This window comes from Megascapheus bottae, chromosome 37 (assembly GCF_031878675.1).
Source record: "Megascapheus bottae isolate mThoBot1 chromosome 37, mThoBot2.hap1, whole genome shotgun sequence".
Lineage (NCBI taxonomy): Eukaryota > Metazoa > Chordata > Mammalia > Rodentia > Geomyidae > Megascapheus > Megascapheus bottae.
In genome coordinates, this window is record NC_143545.1 from 1,982,408 (window position 1) to 2,001,947 (window position 19,540).

The 19,540-nt window shown below is 55.9% G+C and overlaps 2 protein-coding genes across 2 annotated transcripts in view; both read right to left on the reverse strand.

Annotated features, from left to right (window-relative positions):
* The window catches only part of Chd4 (chromodomain helicase DNA binding protein 4), a 24,637-nt gene extending 21,122 nt beyond the window's left edge, over positions 1-3,515 (reverse strand). The window contains 2 exon segments of the mRNA XM_090325181.1: positions 2,330-2,418; positions 2,860-3,515. Of these exon segments, the coding sequence (XP_090181307.1) occupies positions 2,330-2,418; positions 2,860-3,515 (745 nt within the window).
* Positions 3,516-9,929: 6,414 nt separating this feature from the next.
* On the reverse strand, positions 9,930-11,181 carry Lpar5 (lysophosphatidic acid receptor 5). The gene has a single exon (XM_090325182.1). The coding sequence runs from the start codon at positions 11,179-11,181 to the stop codon at positions 10,042-10,044; it is 1,140 nt and encodes a 379-aa protein (XP_090181308.1). The 3' UTR covers positions 9,930-10,041.
* Positions 11,182-19,540: the final 8,359 nt, after the last annotated feature.

The window sequence follows — 19,540 nt, forward strand, 5'->3', positions numbered from 1 at the left end:
TAGGACATCCATAATAGCCAGCGCCCAGACCTGCTGCCCTCCTCCCCCTCTCCGCCTCCTCCACCCTCCACCCACACCCTCACCCCTCACTCCCCGGCTGAGGGAGGCCTGGAGCCCCTGCCCTCCCAGAGACAGACAGACGGGACAGACAGACAGACTGCAGCCTGCACCACCTCCTCCCCACCCTTCCTCCCCCCTCCACTCCACCCTCCACCTCACCCTGGCCTGAGTGAGGGCCTGGAGCCCTCTGCCTCTCAGAGAGGAGACAGACAGACAGACAGACAGACAGACTGACAGACAGACTGACAGACAGATAGACAGGCAGGCGGACTGCAGCCCGGCACCCCCACCTCCATGGCCTCCACACCCTCACCCCCACCCCGAGCCTGAGGGCCTGGAGCCCTCTGCCCTCTCTCAGAGACAGACAGACAGACAGACAGACATGACTGCAGCCTGGCACCCCTCCTCCATGGCCCCCCACACCCTGCCCTGGGGAGGGGGCGGCGAAGGGAATAAAAACAATCACCATCCTAGACACCCCATCCTAATTCCACACACCCACACCCTGACACCCCGTAATGGCCGGAACCCCGGGGCCCACGGGACGCAGGCCACGAGACACCCGGCGTGGTCGCCCGTCCTGCCCCCTGCCCATTCCACCACACCGTACCCTTCTCCAGCGCCCCCTCCGGCCCCCCTTCACCCCTCCCTGGAGCTGTCACTCCACCCATTCCAACACCCCAGAGCTCGGAGGGTGGGGCCGGCCCACCCGCCACCCTCCCCACCCCTTGGGCCTGTTTGCCAGCCTGCACCTGCAGGCCAGGCTCAGGCAGCCACTCACCCCCAGTGACAGAGACCGGTGGACACCCTGCTGAGCAAACAACACCTGGAGAGCAGTGTCACCCAGGACATTCTGGACAGCCTGCATTGACACACTCCCAGCCAGAGGGGCTGGGGGAGCGAGGGGACCCAGTCCCGGGCCCCTCAGGTGAGATGATAACCCCCAAGCGTGGACGGAAGATGCTTCTACCTGCACCCCCAGAGCTGACCCCCCCGTCTCCTAACTCACTGTGGTGAAGCGAGCAAGACCACACAACTGGACGCCGTGGAGAATGCAAAGACCCGAGTGCACGCGTGTGCACACACACGCACGCACACGCTGCCAGGTAGACAATCCGTCTCAGGAGAGCCCAGGCCTGAGGGAGCTCCAGATGGTCCTTCGACAGGCAGGGAAGTAATTCTGAAATGCAGAGTATCATCTGCAGGGCACAGTAGCCCCTGCCTTTAATCAGTACCGGGAGGCCAAAGGAGAGGGCATTTCAAGACCAGCCTGGGTTACACAATGACATGGAGAATACATCTATAACTTCAAGTATACACATATATGTCTCATTATATATAAATATTCATATATCTACATATATATATATATGACTATCCGAGATCGTGGTAGGGTCTATGCTTAGCATCATGTACAAGTTTCTGAGTTTGATTTTCCAGCACCAAAGAGAAGGGAGGGAGGGAGAGAAGTGGAGAGGGGGGGAGAAATAGGGAGGGGAAGAAAGTGGGAGAAATTAAAAACTAAATGATCTCCTCCTGTTTCCTGCAAAGGCATCTTTGTATGGCGGGCAGGGTTCATCTCCGTTCTCCTGCCTATTTGTGAAAAAATAAGAATCCTATACTTCCCGTGATGTTCTTCTTTCCGGACGTATCCTTTAGCACACCAGAACTGTGTGTGCGTGCGCGTGTGTCTGCGTAGCTCCGGCTGGCCTTGAACTCACCGTCTCCCCCGTTCCAGCTTCTTTGAGCTCTGAGATGACCGAGACGTGCTGGCTAGTCAGCTTGAAGGCTGCCTGCCTTCCGTGCCTGTTGTTGTTATTGTTGTTTTAATCCACTTTTGTGACAGTCCTGGGCTTGATCTCTGGGCTTGAGTTCTTGTTCGGTTTTGTGACAATCCTGGGTCTTGATCTCTGGGCCTGGGCGCTGTCCCTGAGCTCTTCAGCTCCAGGCCACCGCCCTACCCTGGACCCAGACCGCCACTTCCCCTTTTTCTAATGACTAACTGGAGAGAAGAGTCTCCGGGGCTGTCGTGCCGGGTTGGCTTTGAACCCGATCCACACCTCTCAAGTCTCTTGAGCAGCTAGGATGACCGGTGTCTGGCTTGGCACTGGAGCCACGCTCCGCTTCTGGCTTTTTGCTAACTATGTGGCAGCTGAGGCCTCGGGATCCGTCTGCCCCGTCTGACGTCCATCCAGCTGTGATCTTCAGATCTCGGCCTCCTGAGAAGCCGGCTTTTCTCAGCCAGACCCAGGGCTAATGGACATCACACAGGCCGCAAAGCAGCCCTCGTGGGACGCGTCCTTCAGAAAGTGCACAAGGAGGGCCTCGTCCCCTGCACCGCCCTTCTCCTCTCCCTCTCTGGAGGGGAAGAGAAGCTGGAGTCTGCGCTGGAGAACTAGCGAGGGACATGAGCGTCCTAAGGAGGCCAGGAAGATCTCGAGGATGGATTGACTGATTGATTGATTGATTGACTGATCGATTGATTGATTGACTGACTGACTGATTGACTGATTGACTGACTGATTGATTAACTGATTAATGATTAACTGATTGATTGATTGACTGACTGATTGATTGACTGATTGACTGATTGATTGATTGACTGACTGACTGATCGATTGATTGATTGACTGACTGATTGACTGATTGATTGACTGACTGATGATTGACTGATTGTATTGACTGACTGATTGATTGATTGACTGATTGACTGACTGACTGATTGACTGATTGATTGACTGACTAATTGATTGACTGACTGACTGACTGACTGATTGATTGACTGACGGACTGACCGACCTCCGGAACGCGCCCTCCACGCTCAGCGGGCCCGGGGCCGCTCGAGCCCGGCCCGTCCTGGGTTTGCTTGCGCTCTGCCGGCCGCGGTCTTGAACCCGGGGGGGGGGGGGGGGGGGGGCCTGCGCGCCGTGCTGGGGTTTTTCTCGAGGCCCCGCGGCTCCACCCCCTGAACCACAGCACCGCTTCCGGCTTTTCGCTACCACGTGGCACCGAGGACCCGAACCCAGGGGTTTGTAGATCGTGAACGAAGTCAGTGCCCCGGCGGCCCGCCAGCGCCGGCTGGGAGCTGCGCGCCGTGGGGTCCCAGAACCCGGCAGCACCGAGCGCCGGGCTCCTCCCACCCTGGGCTGTGCGGACCCCCAACCTGCGCTGCTCTCGGCCCCGGGGAGGATCAGGGCAGGGAGAGGGGGCGCCAGGAGGGGCGGGAGCAGGGCGGAGGGGCCCGAGGCCCCGGGGTCACCGCGGCCCCGCCCGAGCCGGGCTCGGGTGCCCAGGGCCCCGCAGGCCTGGGTCGCGGAAGGAGCCCCCGGCCGGTTCCTCTGCCCGCCGGCCAATGCACCCCGCCCCTCCCCCGCCGCGCCCCAAACCTCCACCTCCCCAGGACTGAGGCCGAAGCACCCCAAAATAACCCGCCAGCCCCCCAAAACAGAGCCCATCCACCCATCCCATAATAACCCCGCCCCCCAAAGCAGAGCCCATCCACCCATCCCATAATAACCCCGCCCCCAAACAGAGCCCATCCACCATCCCATAATAACCCCGCCCCCCAAAACAGAGCCCATCCACCCATCCCATAATAACCCCGCCCCCCAAAACAGAGCCCATCCACCATCCCATAATAACCCCGCCCCCAAAACAGAGCCCATCCACCATCCCATAATAACCCCGCCCCCCAAAACAGAGCCCATCCACCCATCCCATAATAACCCCGCCCCCCGCGGCCACCCGTAACCGCCGCCCACAGGAGACGTTCCGCGCCGTCCGCCCCGCCCCGCCCCTCCCCTCCCCCTCCCCCAGGCCCTCCATCCATAATAGGCGACTGGAGGGAAGCGGGGCGGGGCCCGGGGGCGCAGGTGGACGGAGCCCCGCCCCTCCTCCCCCCCCCCCCCCCGCCCGTCACCTGTCCCGCCCCGGCCGCTGGCTGGGCGGTGGAATGGGTTCCAGGTGCTCCCCGGGGCCCCGACTCGGGAGGATGGGGAGGAGCCGTGGAGGAGGGGGCGAGGGAGGACGGCTTCCCCCCCCCCCCCGCCCTCCCCCTCCACCATCCCATAATGATCCCGGCCCTCCCTCCCGACATCCCATAATACCCGGCCTAGGTACAAAGAGCCATCCATAATAAGCCCCCCCCCCCCCCCCGCCGGCCACGGAAGGCCTCGCCAGCCCATAATACCCGCGCCTCTGGTCGCAGGAGGCCTCCAGCCCATAATACTCCCTCCCGCCCTCCTCCCGCCCTCCCTCCCGCCTCCGCTTGGAGCCGGGCCTGCCATCCCATAATACTCCCCCCCCCCCGGCTCCTCGCCATCCCATAATACTCCCCCCTGTCTCCTAGGTCTTCACCATCCCATAATACTCTCCCCGGCTCCTAGGGCCGCTCCATCCCATAATACTCCCCCCCCCCCCGCCCCCTAGGTCCTCACCATCCATAATACTCCCCCCCCCCCCCCCCCCCCGCTCCTAGGTCCTCACCATCCCATAATACTCCCCTGTCTCCTAGGTCCTCGCCATCCCATAATACTCTCCCGGGCTCCTAGGGCCGCTCCATCCCATAATACTCCCCCTGTCTCCTAGGTCCTCGCCATCCCATAATACTCCCCCCTGTCTCCTAGGGCCTCGCCATCCCATAATACTCCCCCCTGTCTCCTAGGGCTCGCCATCCCATAATACTCCCCCTGTCTCCTAGGCCTCGCCATCCCATAATACTCCCCCCTGTCTCCTAGGGCCTCGCCATCCCATAATACTCCCCCTGTCTCCTAGGGCCTCGCCATCCCATAATACTCCCCCCCTGTCTCCTAGGGCCTCGCCATCCCATAATACTCCCCCCTGTCTCCTAGGGCCGCTCCATCCCATAATACTCCCCCCCTGTCTCCTAGGGCCTCGCCATCCCATAATACTGCAGCCGCCTGACCTGTGGGCCAAACCCCAGCCTAGTGGCTTCCATCCCCGGCTGTGTCAGCCCGACAGCCACCCGCCGGCCTCCCTGCTGGCCCTGCAGGCCCTGCTGTCCCCACTCCCCGGCCTGCCTAGCCCGCCTGGCCATGCCCTGCCGGGCCTGCCCTGCTGTCCCCTCGCCCAGCCCGGCCCAGCCCTGCCCAGCCTGGCCCTGCCCGGCCTGGCCCTGCTGTCCCCTCGCCCAGCCCGGCCCAGCCTGGCCCTGCCCGGCCTGGCCCTGCTGTCCCCCACTCCCTGGCCAGGTGCCCTGCCGGCCTGGCCCTGCTGTCCCCTCTCCCAGCCCGGCCCAGCCTGGCCCTGCCCGGCCTGGCCCTGCTGTCCCCCACTCCCTGGCCAGGTGCCCTGCCGGGCCTGGCCCTGCTGTCCCCTCTCCCAGCCCGGCCCAGCCTGGCCCTGCCCGGCCTGGCCCTGCTGTCCCCACTCCCTGGCCAGCCTGCCCTGCCCGGCCTGGCCCTGCTGTCCCCTCTCCCAGCCCGCCTGGCCCTGCCCAGCCTGGCCCTGCCCGGCCTGCACCCAGGTCCTCCCTGCACCCCCCCTGCCCGCCCTGCCCCTCACCCCCAGCATGGGCACACAATGCCCCCACAGGGCAGCCCGCCAGCCTCTGCCCTCAAGGCTGCCTGCTTGACCCAGCATCCATGGCAACCGTGCCCAGCCCGGGGGGGCCTCCTTCCAGGCCAGTTCCCCTGGTCCTGGTGTTCAGGGCACGGCGGCCATCTCCTCCTCCTCTTCCTCCTCCTCTTCCTCTTCCTCCCCACCCCACCACTGGGTGCCATCCTGTGACCTCCCTGACCCGGCCACCGCCCCAGTGTCACCCAGGACCCCAGAGTGACCGAACCAGTTAGTACCCAAGGTTTGTTTGATTCAAAGTTCTCCAAGTCTTCAGTGAGAAACTCTGCTTCCTAATTGTCCCAGGATATACCACTCGGAATGATTCTAGCCTCTAGGCCTCCTGGCCTCCCTCCCTCCCTTCCCTTTTCCTTCCTTCTCCCTGCAGGCACTAGGGTTTGAACTCATGGCCTGGACACCCTCCCTTTAAGCCATTTCCGTTCCAGGCTGGCGCTCCACCCCTTGAACCACAGCTCCACATCTGGGGTGTCTTCCTTGGAGAGGTTGAATCTCCTGCACTCCCAGCCTGCCCAGGCTGGCTTGGAACTGCCATCCTCCCATCTCAGCCTCCTGAGGGAGCGCTGGAACTCCAGGTAGCCTGGACAGCAAGAAGCCCTTCCTGGGGTGCGATTTTTATCTTCCCAACTTTTCCTCGCCGCATTTCCGGTCTGGAAGCCATTTCTCTTAAGACGGTACTGGCCAAGGTAGGTCTTAGTTCCCCTGGATGTGTCCTCTTTCGCGAACTCCTATGTTACCTTAAGGGCCCTAAGTCCTGTCAACAGCAGGAGACAGAAGGTCCTTAATGGAGGAGGCAGGCAACGACCTGAACCCTAAAGGACCCTTTGCTTGTGATGAGAATCTGAAGGACAGCCCCCCCACACACACACACACACCGCAAAAGAAAGAAGGCAAGGTGGCGGGGTGAGTGGATTCGCATCATGCAAAAGAAATGGGAAGGAACAACAGCAGACGTGAAGACAAACAGGGCTTTGCGTTGTTTTTCTTCTTTGCTTTTGGGCCTTGAACTCTTGCACTCGAGCCACAGGGACACCTCCGGCTCTTTTCCTCGTGGTTTACTGGAGATAAAGAGTCTCACGGACTTTTCTGCCTGGGCTGGCTTCGAACCAGGATTCTCCGATCTGCCTTCTGAGATGCAGGCGTGAACCACGGCCACCTGGCTCTTTTCTTCTTTTCACCCCTTTCCTAGCGGTCTCCCCATTTCCCCCCCCCACACACACACCTCCATCTTCCCTTTATTTCTTAGGCTTTTCTCCAGCTCACTTTTGAATTTCCCTAGCTTTGTCTCCCTGCCTGGAAAACCTCCCCAATGAGATTTTAGGGGTTCCAATGTCCAATCAACCCCCCAAACCTGCTCCAGGACCCACTGTCATTACAGGCAGAACCCCCCCCACACACACACACACTGCATCCCACTGCATAGCAAATTGCCTCACAGAAATAGGTTCATTCATCCAGTGCATTTTTATTGAGCCCGCGATTAATTTATTACAATTAGGGGAAACGACACGAGGGGGAACAACAGCAGAATAAATAAATAAATAAGCAAACTATACAGTAGGCTAGAAGATGGGGTTTTTTGGCACATATAACTGAAGTTTATATATATGTGTACATGCTATTTGGATTATTTTGGAATTCACTTATGCTTCCATATGCAAAATACTCGTGTGTGTGTGTGTGTGTGTGTGTGTGCACACCATTCCCCAGCATTTTAATTTTGTGTCTTACACTGTCACTGGACTTATTTGTTATTTATTTGTTTATTTTTTGCTTAGAGCAGGGTGTTTTACCTCGTGAGTTATGCCTCCAGTCTGGCATTTTACTGGTTATTTTAGCGGGAAGAAGCCTCTGAGACTTTTCAGCTCAGGCTGGCCTCAGACCTCAATCCTCCACAGTTCAAGCCTTTTTTAGTAGCACCTGGGCTTCCCCTGCAGTAACTTTTAAAATTGAGAAGCGTCAAACATCGCACATGCTGCTGCTTCTTCTTCTTCTTCTTCTTCTTCTTCTTGTTCTTCTTGTGGGTCATGGGGCTTGAACTCTGGGCCTGGGCGCTGTCTCTGAGCTCTGCAGCTCAAGGCTACCACCCTACCCTTGAGCCAAGCCCCACTTCCCATTTTCTTAGAGGTTCACTGGAGATCAGAGTCTCGGGTTCTTTTGTGTCTGGGCTGGCTTTGAACCTGGATCCTCAGGTCTCAGCCTCCTGAGTAGCTAGGACAACAGGCGGGAGCCGCCACACCCGCCTGGCCTTTCTTCTTCTTCTTTTTTTTTTTAAGTTTTTACTCCCAGGAAGTTTGGTGCTATCTGTTGAGGGGGGGGGGGAAAGTCACAGCTCTGGTTTCCCCAGGAGTGAAAAGAAGGGGGAGCAGGAGGAGGAGCTGAGAGCAGGGGTGGATGCTGGAAAGATCAGACCGCAAGACTAGGCCGGAGGAACTTGAGTCTGTTCCTTAAATTGGCCACCAGGGGTCATTTTACCACTGTAAATCACCCACAGGGCAATAAAGACACAATAGACTTACTTGGGAGTGAAACACACACACACACAATGTTATAATGCTACCAAAGGATCATTTGTTCTAATCACTCTTGTTCTCATTCTTGAACACAGACCACGGAAAGGTGCAGAAACGAAACGATGGTGATATGATAACCATTCTTCCAATGCATTACTGCGGGCCGTGTATGTCTGTGTCTTCAAAACTTATTAGCAAGGGCTTGTGGCAGTGCCAGCCAGAGATGCCAACTATCCTGGAGGTAGATCCCGAGAGGATCAGACTTCAAGGCCAGCTCAGGCAAAGAACGATTGGGACCATCTCATCTCAGTAAACAGACTAAGATCTGAGGATCTGAGACACAGTAAAGGTCTGAGATCTAAGCCACGGAAGAAGGCCACCTAGGGTAAAAACTGGAGACCCTGTCTGAAAAAAACACAATAAATAAATAAATAAAGTGGCGTTTAATTCTAACATGGTATTCACGGAGGGAACAAAAACAACCTAAAACCTTTTGCAATCCTCCGTTTTTACGAGCGTCCAGTGGGTGTGACCAGAAAACTTGATAATAATGCTGTTGTGCAAAGAATATTCTCCTTTCTCTGGACAGAAAAAATATTAAGCACCTAGAATGGCGAAAACGCTGAAAGGGCTGAGCTACAAAAGGGGCCAAGAATTAAGATCTGAGAACAGAAGGGGAAAAAAAAAAAGGCTCGCTCATTTAGCCACTCTTAGATCTGAGGATAGTGTTTTAAAGCCAGCCTGGGTCTCTAGTGCCCTGGCTGGTTTTGAACATCCATCCTCAGATCTCAGCCTCCTGAGTAGCTAGGATTACAGGCGTGAGCCACCACACCCGGCTTCTGTGAGATTTTTATCTCCAGTGAACCACCAGAAAAAAAAAAAAAAGTGGAAGTGTGGTGCAGATGGCAGAGTTGCCAGACTTGAGCAGAAAAAGCTAAGGGAGAGTTACCTAGGCCCTGCATTCAAACCCCAGTACTGGCAACCAAGAAACAAAACTCAGGGGCTGGGAGTTTGGCCTAGTGGTAGAGTGCTTGGCTAGCATGCATGAAGACCTGGGTTTGATCCCTCAGTACCACATACATAGAAAAAAGCTGGAAATGGTGCTGTGGCTCAAGTGGTAGAGCTCTAGCCTTGAGAAAACCCAAGGACAGTGCTCAGGCCCTGAGTTCAAGACCCAGGACAGGCAAAAAAAAAAAAAAAAAGCACCCCAGCCTACAGCTGGGCCCTGCCCCCAGCTACCCCACCCTGGGAGGAGAGGAATCAAAGGACACACACCACAGATTCCATCAATATCAGACAGACTGTGCCTTCCTGCTGAGCAGAGGAAATCCAGGCAGAGGTAAGAGGCGCTGGCCCCACGGCTGTAAGATCAGCCCAGAAGTTAGCAGGTAACAAGACTGGAAATCCCTCCCTCACTATCAGGAGCCAGCAGCTCACATCTGTCTGTCATCCCAGCCACTCAGGAGGCTGAGATCTAAGGATCGCAGTTCAAAGCCAGCCCGGGGAAACGAAAGTCCAGCAGACTCCGAGCTCCAATGAACCACCAGAAAACCAGAGGTGGGGCTGTGACTCGTGGCTTGCATAGGTGAGGTTGATGGCTCATTTGCATAGGCAACAACGCTCCTCCCACTTCATTCGCATAGAGAAGGATGTCTCTTCCTCCTCATTTGCATAGAGGATAATGGTGCTCTGCCTGGCCCATCTGCATAGACAACGGGGCTCCACCCACCTCATTTGCATAGAGGCCAACAATGTTCTGCCCAGCCTAGTTGCACAGTGTGGCCCCGCCTCCCTCATTTGCATAGAGGATAACGGAAGCTCTGCCTGCCTCACTAGCCTACACCTTCCTTGCAGAGGATGCTGCCATCCTGTGGGTTCAGAGGGCGGAATCCTGGGGGCTCTGCGGAGAGGGCTTCCCGGCGTTGGGGGACTGCAGTAACTCCTGACTGGTGGTATCCAGGACTGTGGTGGTGGTGGTGGTGGTGGTGTGGGTGGCGTCGGAGGGCTGGTCAGCCAGGACCTCCCTGGCCCCGTGGGTGTCCATGGCCCTGCTCTCGTGGGGAGTGTGGAAGCCCCGGAGGGTGTTGCGGAAACCCTCGGCGCTGCAGTAATACACCAGTGGATCCAGCACGCAGTTGACGCCGGCCAACAGCACCATCACCATCAGAACCCCACGTACCTGGTCACGGACCTCCTGGCTGGCAGCCACCAGTTCGCCCCGGAGGACGCCATAGACGGCCAGGGTGCAATTATAGGGCACGAAACACAGCAGGAAGATCACGAGGTTAGCCAACAGCAGGCGCATGGTCTTCCGACGGCGTTGACTCTGGGTGGCCTGGGGACGTGCCAGGGTCCAGAACACCAGGCCCGAGGAGTAGATCACGGCGGCCAGGGGTAACAGAAAACCCAGGGCCTCCGCCAGCAGCAGCAGGGGCAGCAGCCCGCTTCTCCACAGGTCATCGCTGAAGCTCTCAAAGCACAGATGCACCACGCTGCTGTTCCTGTAGCTGCAGCTCGACGGGCGGTGCACGTGGGCTGCGGGGACGGCAAACACCAAGATCAAGGTCCACACGCCCAGACACACGCGCCAGGCCACGCGTGGCCGGCGGAGGTGACGCAGCCGCAGGGGATACACGATGGCCACGAAACGGTCCACGTTGATGAGCATCAGGAAGATACAGCTGCCATACATGTTGATTTGGAAGATGGCGCCCGAAATCTGACACAGGATCTCAGGGAAGGGCCAGTGGTGGAGCGTGTAATAGGAGAGACGGAGGGGCAGAGAGAGCGTGAACAGGAGGTCACTGGCCGCCAGGTTGCACATGTACACGCTGACCACCGAGCGCAGGCGTAGAACTTTCAGGAAGATCCAGAGGGCTAAGGCATTGAGGGGAAGGCCGGCCCCCAACACCAAGCTGTACACGACCATATGCAACAGGTGGGTCGTTCTGTAGTCCCGGCAAGGGACCAGGGTGCTGTTCGAAGAAGCATTCACCGAGGAGTTGGCGACCGACATGGTGGACGTCCTGGTGGTGGAGGAGGAAGGGCCAGCTAGGTGGGTGGCATCGAGACTCTACCAGACTTCAGCGTGGCAGGCTGCCTGCCACCCGGGAGAGGGCACAGCCCAGCAAGGGAATGGAGGGGAGGTCAAGGGTTTGACTCTGGGCACGGCTTCGTCAGTAATGAAGACCTGGAATTGGAAAAGGGAATTGAGTGAAAGCCACAGGGCCCGCCTGTAATTCCAGCTACTTGAGAGACTGAGATAAGGGGGATCGTGGTTCCCAGACAGCCTGGACGGAAGAATTCTTAGGAAGCCAGGCGCGGTGGCTCATCCTCACCACTCAGGAGGCTGAGATCTGAGGATGGTGGTTCGAAGCCAGCCCGGACAGTAAAAACCCCAAGACTCCTACCTCCAGTTAACCACCAGAAAACCGGAAGTGGGGCTCCATGGGTAGGGCGGTAGCCTTGAGCTGAAGAGCTCAGGGACAGCGCCCAGGCCCAGAGTTCAAGTTGCATGATCCACCACCACCACCACAAACCCTCTCTTTTTCTTTTCTGTATGTGAGGATCAGATCCCAGGGCTTGAACCCAGGGTCACAGGCTCTGGTTTGGCCCCCCACTTCTAGCTTTCTGCAGGCTAATTGTGGAGTTTGCTGGGCTGGTCTCTCCGGGCTGGCTCTGAATGGCAGTCCTCAGATCTCAGCCTCCTGAGTGGCTGGGGCCTCACAGGCCTGAGGCACTGGTGCCTGGCTGGCTCCAAAGTAGTCTTCATGAGGTTATCTGCAGATGTGGATTGCTGTGAGCGCTTTGCAGGGCTAATGCTCAAACCCAGAGCTTTGCACGTGGCTCAGGGCCCTCTGCCCGAGACTCATTACGAAGCCACAAGACTGTTATTTTGACGGCTTCTTCCTCCCCCCCTTCCCCTCCTCAAACTCTTACAGGGCTTTTAGAACATTCCAGGCTTGTTCTAGGTACTAAACAAAACAAAGGTCTTGCCTAGCCCATTTCAGGTTCCATTAGGAGACCCACCACAAAGAAGTTCAAGGCCATCAGACCCACGGTCAAGATCCAAGGTAGCATTATCTAGCCATTATCGGTGGACCATTAAGGAAGAGGGAAAGTCCTGACCCTCCAATCCAGTTTAAAGTCCCAGCCTCACTCTTCAGTGCCTCTTTCCCCCTCAGTGTCCCCATCTGTAAAATGGGGACATGCACACACGTCTGTGGGGAGCCGGCGATGACGCCTGTCATCCAGCTGACTCGTGGAGGCTGAGGTCGGAGGCTCCCGATTCGAGGCCAGCTCTAGCAGACCACACCATGAGACGCCACGGTCCAGTTCACCCTCCAAAAGCATGATCAAAGGGTAGCGTGCCAGCCTTCCGTGAACACACACACACAAAACAGCCCAGGGGACAGGTAGAGAACTTTCTAGAAGGAGCCTGTGGATGGGGAATGGGGAGGCTAAAATGGGAAGTGAGACCAGCAAACGCGTCTCCAAGCCAGCAGACAGCTCCTGACCACAGCACTTGCAGCATTTGCTATCGTCCTCGGGTAGAGTGGTGAGTGGTGACCAAGGACACCTCCGAGAGATGGAAACCAGAAGAAAGGATGTGGGCTGAGGGTCCCTCCCTTCCCACCACAGGAAGTCCCTCCCCTCCCCTCCCTAACTCTACCTATGTAAGAGATTACATCTGACTTAAAATGTACCTCTGTGTGTGTGTGTGTGTGTGTGTGTGTGTGTGTGTGTGTCTGTGTCTGTGTCTATGCCAGTCCTGGGGCTTGGGCTTGAACTCAGGGCCTGTCCCTGAGCTCTCTGTGCTCAAAGCTGGCGCTCTACCTCTTGAACCACAGCTCCACTCCTGGTTTTCTAGCAGTTCCTTGGAGATGAGCGTCTCGTGGACTTACCTGCCCGGGCTGGCTTTGAACCTCGATCCTCAGATCTCAACCTCCAGAGTAGCTGGGGTGACAGGCGTGAGTTTCCAGTGGCCAGTTGCCCATACCACATCTGGGTAACACCTTTCACACGCCTCCCTGACAATGGTTCTTACTTCCTTCTTAATCCAATTTCACAACTGGCCACACGAACTCGGTTTTCACCAACACGCAGACCCCCAACTATGCCACCTAACAATTTCTCCTTGTACGTTCTTATCATGGACGCTGGGCAGAGTGGAAGCCGGGCACAGTAGTATCCGCCTGTAGTCCCAGCTCTTCAAGTACTGAGTACAAGTTGAGCTTGAGGGCAGGGATTTCCGACCAACAAAAGGAGACCGGGTCTAAAAAAACACCACCAACAAAACCACTTTGTTCTCTGTTTTGAATTCCTCAGTAATTCTGTGTTTCTGTTTCTCAAACTAGAAAAGTAAACTTAGTTCTGCATGAAAATGAACCCTATGCCCGGGTGTGGTGGTTCATCCACGTGTCACCCCAGCTGCTCAAGAGACTAAGATCTGACGATCACAGTTCAAAGCCAACCCCAGGCAGGAAAGTCCATGAGATTCTCATCTCTAATGAACCACCAGAAAACCACAAGTGGCGCTGTGGCTCAAGTGGTAGAGCGCCGGCCTTGAGCTGAAGAGCTCAGAGACAGCGCCCAGGCCCTGAGTTCAAGACTCCAGACTTGAAAAGAAAATGAATACAAGTTTAGACCCCCCGCCCCGCCTTACAGGAAGCCCACTCCCCACCCAGCCAGTTAGTTACTCTTCATTTTGTTAGGAATATGTGTTCAATCAAGCTGGCAATCTGAACATTTATCCCACGGGCAAAACCAGCTCCGTGGGAGACGTAGGTATTGAAAAGCCTGTTTACATGGAGTCTTCCACACCATGGATTCTGTAATTACCATGACACGTGACCACCCTTCACCATTCAGAAAGCACCCTACCATTAGGAAGCTCAAAGCCGGGCATGGAAGCTTCCAGAGCTAAAGATGTCAAGTTGAAGACTGGATCTTCACTCTGGAGCTAGGACTCTAGTACTAGAGTAAGCAAGTGAGTGAGAGGCCTTGAGTTCAAATCCCAGGACCGCCCAAAAAGAAATTAGGAAGCTTGCTTCACAGACCCTGAAAGCAAGGCATGGATTCATTTTGTCCAACAATGAAAAGTCTGTTAAAAGCATTACAGAGCGGGGAGCTTGGCCTAGTGGTAGAGTGCTTGCCTAGCATGCACCAAGCCCTGGGTTCGATTCCTCAGTGCCACATACACAGAAAAAGCCAGAAGTGGTGCTGTGGCTCAAGTGGTAGAGCTCCAGCCTTGAGAAAGTCCAAGGACAGTGCTCAGGCCCTGAGCTCAAGCCCAGGACTGGCAAAAAAAAAAAAAAAAGTCTCATAGACTTCCGTGCCTGGGCTGGCTTTGAACCGTGATCCTCAGATCTCAGCTTCCGAGTGGCTGGGATGGCACACGTGAGCCATCTCCTTCTATCACAGTGAGGCCCCAGGGAACACAGAGTTGGGGGTCCCTGCCTGGAACCCTACCTCCCCCACTTCCCAGAACTTCCCCGGCCCTGCTGATGGTGTGAGACCAGACAGCAAAGTTGGCTCTTAGCCGCAGAGACACGTTGACCAGACCAGAAAGAGGAAGAGAGAGGATGGTGTGGGGAACAGGCCCCAGACCCGCAGGCCAACCTCCCTGTAGCAGGAGGATGATGAGGGGGAGCACGGAGGAAAAACTGAAAGAAAAGAAACCACAAACGCCTCCAAAAAGAAGCGAGGACCACGGGGGTTTTATTCCACTCAAGAGGAGGCACAGATGTAAAACCAGCTCCTGGGAGACGGAGATAGATCCCGCCATCTGCTGAGAAGGTCTCAAGATACCCGCTGTCCCCGGAGAGCAAGAGGAAATGGCATCTGTTTTTTATTTTGTTTTTGTCTTTTAAATCCATCTATTAGCTGAGCCGAGCAGCTCACGCCTGGAATCCCGGCTACACAGGAGGCTGAGATCTGAGAATCCCTCGCTCTACACCAACTCCCCGGGAGCAGAAATAGATCCACGGGACTCTTATCTCCAAGGAAGCTGGAAAAAGCTCGAAATGGAGCTGTGGTTCAAGTGGTAGAGCACCAGCCAGCCTTGAGCTGAAAAAGCCATGAGTTCAAGTCTCGGGACCAGCATGCACCCCCCAAAAAAACCATAGCGGGGTGTTCCTCCACTCTCTGCCTTGCACTCTAGTGCTTGTAGCTGGCTGTGCAGAGAGCAGAAGGGGACTAAGGGATGAGGGTTGGGGACAGGAAGAGGGGCAAACTTCCCCCACTTCCTTCCATGCCCCCCGCACAGCCCACCGATAGAAACGCAGAGGCTTGGTTTCTCTCTGCCATTTTGGTGTGCCAAATCTTGGCACTTGAACTCAGTACCTCGTGCTCCAACTTGGTCTCTTTTGCTCCAGGCTGGTGCTCTACCACTTGAGCCACAGATTTCCTCGTGGCTTTTGGCTGGATCATTGGAGAGAAGAGTCTTATACACTTTCCTGCCCCAGCTAGCTTTGAACTACAGTCCTCTAGAGCTCAGTTTCCCAAGAGGCTGGAACTACAGGCGTGTACCACAGTGCCCGCTCCACTCTAACTGGATCTCCTCTCACTCCATTTCCACTCCATTTCCCGCTGGAAGAGCAAAAACCATGAGCCACACTAAACGAAGGAGTGGGGGGGGATCCCCTCTGGAGGGGAGGGGACTGAACAGCGGCTGAAATGGTTCTCCCCCCCCAGAAATTCCTCTTTGTGTCTCTCCACCTGGGCTCAAAAGCTGAGCTTTCCCCTCTGTGCTACTCAGAAACCACACTGTGTCAGTCATGAATCATTCTGGAGGCCAGCCAGCCCATCCCTGTGTCCAGACAAGGCGGGAAGGCTGGGGTACCCCCTCCTCCAAGACCCATTAAAATATTCCTGAGGGCATAGGGGTGTGGCTTACTGGTAGAGCACTTGTCTAGCACCCTCAAAGCCCTGGGCTCCATCCATTTGCCAGCAAGCAGCCCATCCACCCACCCACTCATCCATCCGTCCAACTACCCACCCATCCATCTATCCATCCATCCACCCATCCATCCATCCACCCACCTATCCACCCATCCACCCATCCATCCATCTACCCACCTATCCATCCATCCATCCATCCATCCATCCATCCATCCATCCATCCATCCACCCACCCACCCATCCACCCATCCATCCATCCATCCATCCATCCACCCATCCACCCATCCATCCATCCATCCATCCACCCATCCATCCACCCACCCACCCACTCATCCATCCATCCACCAATCCATCCACCACCCACTCATCCATCCACCCATCCATCCACCTACCCACCCACTCATCCATCCATCCATTCATCCACCTATCCACCTACCCACCCACTCATCCATCCATCCATCCACCCATCCATCTATCCACCCACCCATCCATTCATCCACCCATCCATCCATCTACCCACCCATCCATTCATCCACCCATCCATCCATCTACCCACCTATCCATCCATCCATCCATCCATCCACCCTCCCACCCATCCACCCATCCATCCACCCATCTATCCATCCACCCACTCATCCATCCATCCACCCATCCATCCACCACCCACTCATCCATCCACCCATCCATCCACCTATCCACCTACCCACCCACTCATCCATCCATCCACCCACTCATCCATCCATCCACCCACTCATCTATCCATCCACCCACCCATCCATCCATTCACCCACCCACCCATTCATCCATCCATCCATCCATCAAGCTGGGTGTACAACTTGTAGTCTCAGCTACTCAGCAGGCTGAGCTAGGAAGAGCACTTGAATCCAAAGGATTTTAACTCCTCTGGTTAACACAGTGAGACTCAGTTTCCAAAAGGGGTGTGGGGGAAGTGGATAGGAGCCAGGGTTAGAGCTAAATGGTAGAGTGAGTATTCGGCTTAGTATGCAAACGCCTGGGGCCCATCCCCAGTATGAAATAACGAAAGAAATATTAAATTCTGCCTTGATTACCTGGGGAAGAGAAATAATAAACAACACGTCCGTGTCCCTGAGCCTCTTAGGTATTTTTCTTTCCCTTGAATGCGTGTGTGTGTGTGTGGTACTGGGATTTGAACTCAGGGCCTGGGCTCTGTGACCATTAGCTTTTTCAGTCACGGCTGCCGCCCTAACTGCTTGAACCACGCCTCCACTTCCAGCTTTACGTTGATAGTTATTCAATAAAAGATTTCCAGCTGTAGCTCCCGCCTGTAATCCCGGCTCCTCCCTCGAGAGGCAGAGATCGGGGGGTCCCCAGCTTTTCCACGCCAGCCCAGGAAAGTCCATGAGCCTCTCATCTCCAATGAATTACCAAAAAAAAAAAACAAAACAAAAAACCCCAACCACCACCATCACCCACACAGCTGGACAGATGTGGAGCTGTGGCTCCAGTGTCGGGACGCCAGCCTTAGAGAATGAACAAGCTCCAGCCTCTGAGCTGAGTTCAAGTCCCAGTACCAGCACCAGAGAGAGAGGGGGGGGTCCACGGGGGAGCCCATCTTCATCTCTACCCCTCCCCCACTCCAAAGCGGGGTGCTGCTCCTGCACCTCCCCCCCCCCCCCCCCCCCCCCCGATCCCCGCACATCTCACCCTCTCCTACCTGGGATTGCAGTGCTCGGAGCTGGTGTGTGCTGCCATTCTGAGCAGGGCTGTTGGAACTTGCTTTAGGCCTGGCCTGGTAATGACACACCTTGTCCTAGCTCAGCACATTTACCCCAACTCCCAACCCCACAAAGCCCAAGGGGGAGGGGAAAGAGAGAGGGAGGGAGGGAGGTAGGAAGGGAGGGAGGGAGGGAGGGAGATCCCTGGTCTCAGAAAGCTTCACAGCTGCAGTCAGCAACGCTCAGCTCACTCTGCAGCCCCAACCTGACCAGTTCAAGTTCAAGTTCCCCACAGCGCAGACACCGCGCCTGTGGCTTCCGGGAGCTCTGGCTCTGGCACACCCACCTCCTGCCCCATGAGTAACCCACAGCTGAGGAGCTCACCTGTCCCGCCCAGCGGCCCCGGCACTCACTTCCTGAGCTCGGCCAGGGTGGGGCTGTCTCTACCTCCAGTCCCAGCTCCACCCCAGCCAGCCAGGGGGTGGGGGCTGAGTTTTAGAGGATCAAAGTTCAAAGCCAGCCCAGGTAGGAAAGCGGATCAGACTCGTAGCTCCAATAAATCGGCAAAAAGCCGCAAGTAGTGCTGTGGCTCAAGGGGTAGAGCGCCAGCGTGGGGTAAAAGAAGCTCAAGGACAGTGGCCAGGCCCTGAGATCAAGAGCCGGTATTGGTACCAGGAAAGATGATGTATCATCTCTTTCTCTCTCAAATCTGTTTATCTAATTTCTCTCTCTCTCTCTCTCTCTCTCTCTCTCTAATCCATCCATCCATCCATCCGTCTAATCTACCTATCATCTGTCTACCCATCTACCTATCTCTAGCCAATCTATCCCATCTACTTATCTACTTACCTACCTGTCCATCCATCTATCCATCTATCGGCTTATCATCTGTCTGTCTGTCTAGCCTAAAAGCTCCTTTTGTGCTTAGGTCTTTTCCCCCAGTCTGGGGGCTCCTGGAAGGTGAAAAAGCTCTGTGTCCCCCCCTTTCTCTGTATCCTGGGCTGCGTGTAAATCCCATAACGATCATCAGTGAAAATGACAAAAAAATTTGGGCTAAAATGAGTTTGGGAAAAACTAAGTGAAACATGGTGAAGACATGTAGTGTACGTGTGTGTGTGTGTGTGTGTGTGTGTGTGTGTGTGTGTGTGTGTACCTGCTACTCCGAGGACCTGAACTCAGGGCCTGGGCGCTGTCCCTGAGCTTTTTTTCTTTTTTTTTTGCTGAAGGCTTGGCGCTCTACCACTTGAACCACAGCCCCACTTCCGGCTTTTTGGTGATTGATTAGAAAACAGAGTCTCAGGGACTTTTCCTTCCCAGGCTGGCTTTGCATTGGGATCTTCAGACCTCAGCCACCTGAGCTGGGAAGACAGGTGTGAGCAACTGGCCCCAGCTTGCACATGGGTCCTCATCTCCTGTTTGTTCACTGCACAGAGAGGGTTCCAGAAGCCAGGGGTTGGGGTTTGATTGCTTGTTGGTCAATGTCCAATTGTTCATCTCTCTTCCTCTGTCCCTACCCTGAGGTGACAAAGATCTGATGGTCACTGCAGGAAGAGGACACAGTCTGGGAGTTGACGCTCCCGCCTGTCTCCAGCTCCTCAGGAGACTGAGATCTGAGGATCATGGTTCAAAGCCAGCCCAGGACAGAAAAGTCTGTGAGACTCTGATCGCCCAGGAACCCAAGAACAACCGAAGTGGTGCTGTGACTCAAATGGTAGAGCCTTGACTGGAACAGCTCAGGGACAGCGCCCCGGCCCTAAGTTTAAGCCCCAAGACTGA

What these genes read in the sequence shown, in the direction of transcription:
- Lpar5 (XM_090325182.1), bottom strand. Translation starts at nt 11,181, where the DNA reads ATGTCGGTCGCCAACTCCTCGGTGAATGCTTCTTCGAACAGCACCCTG.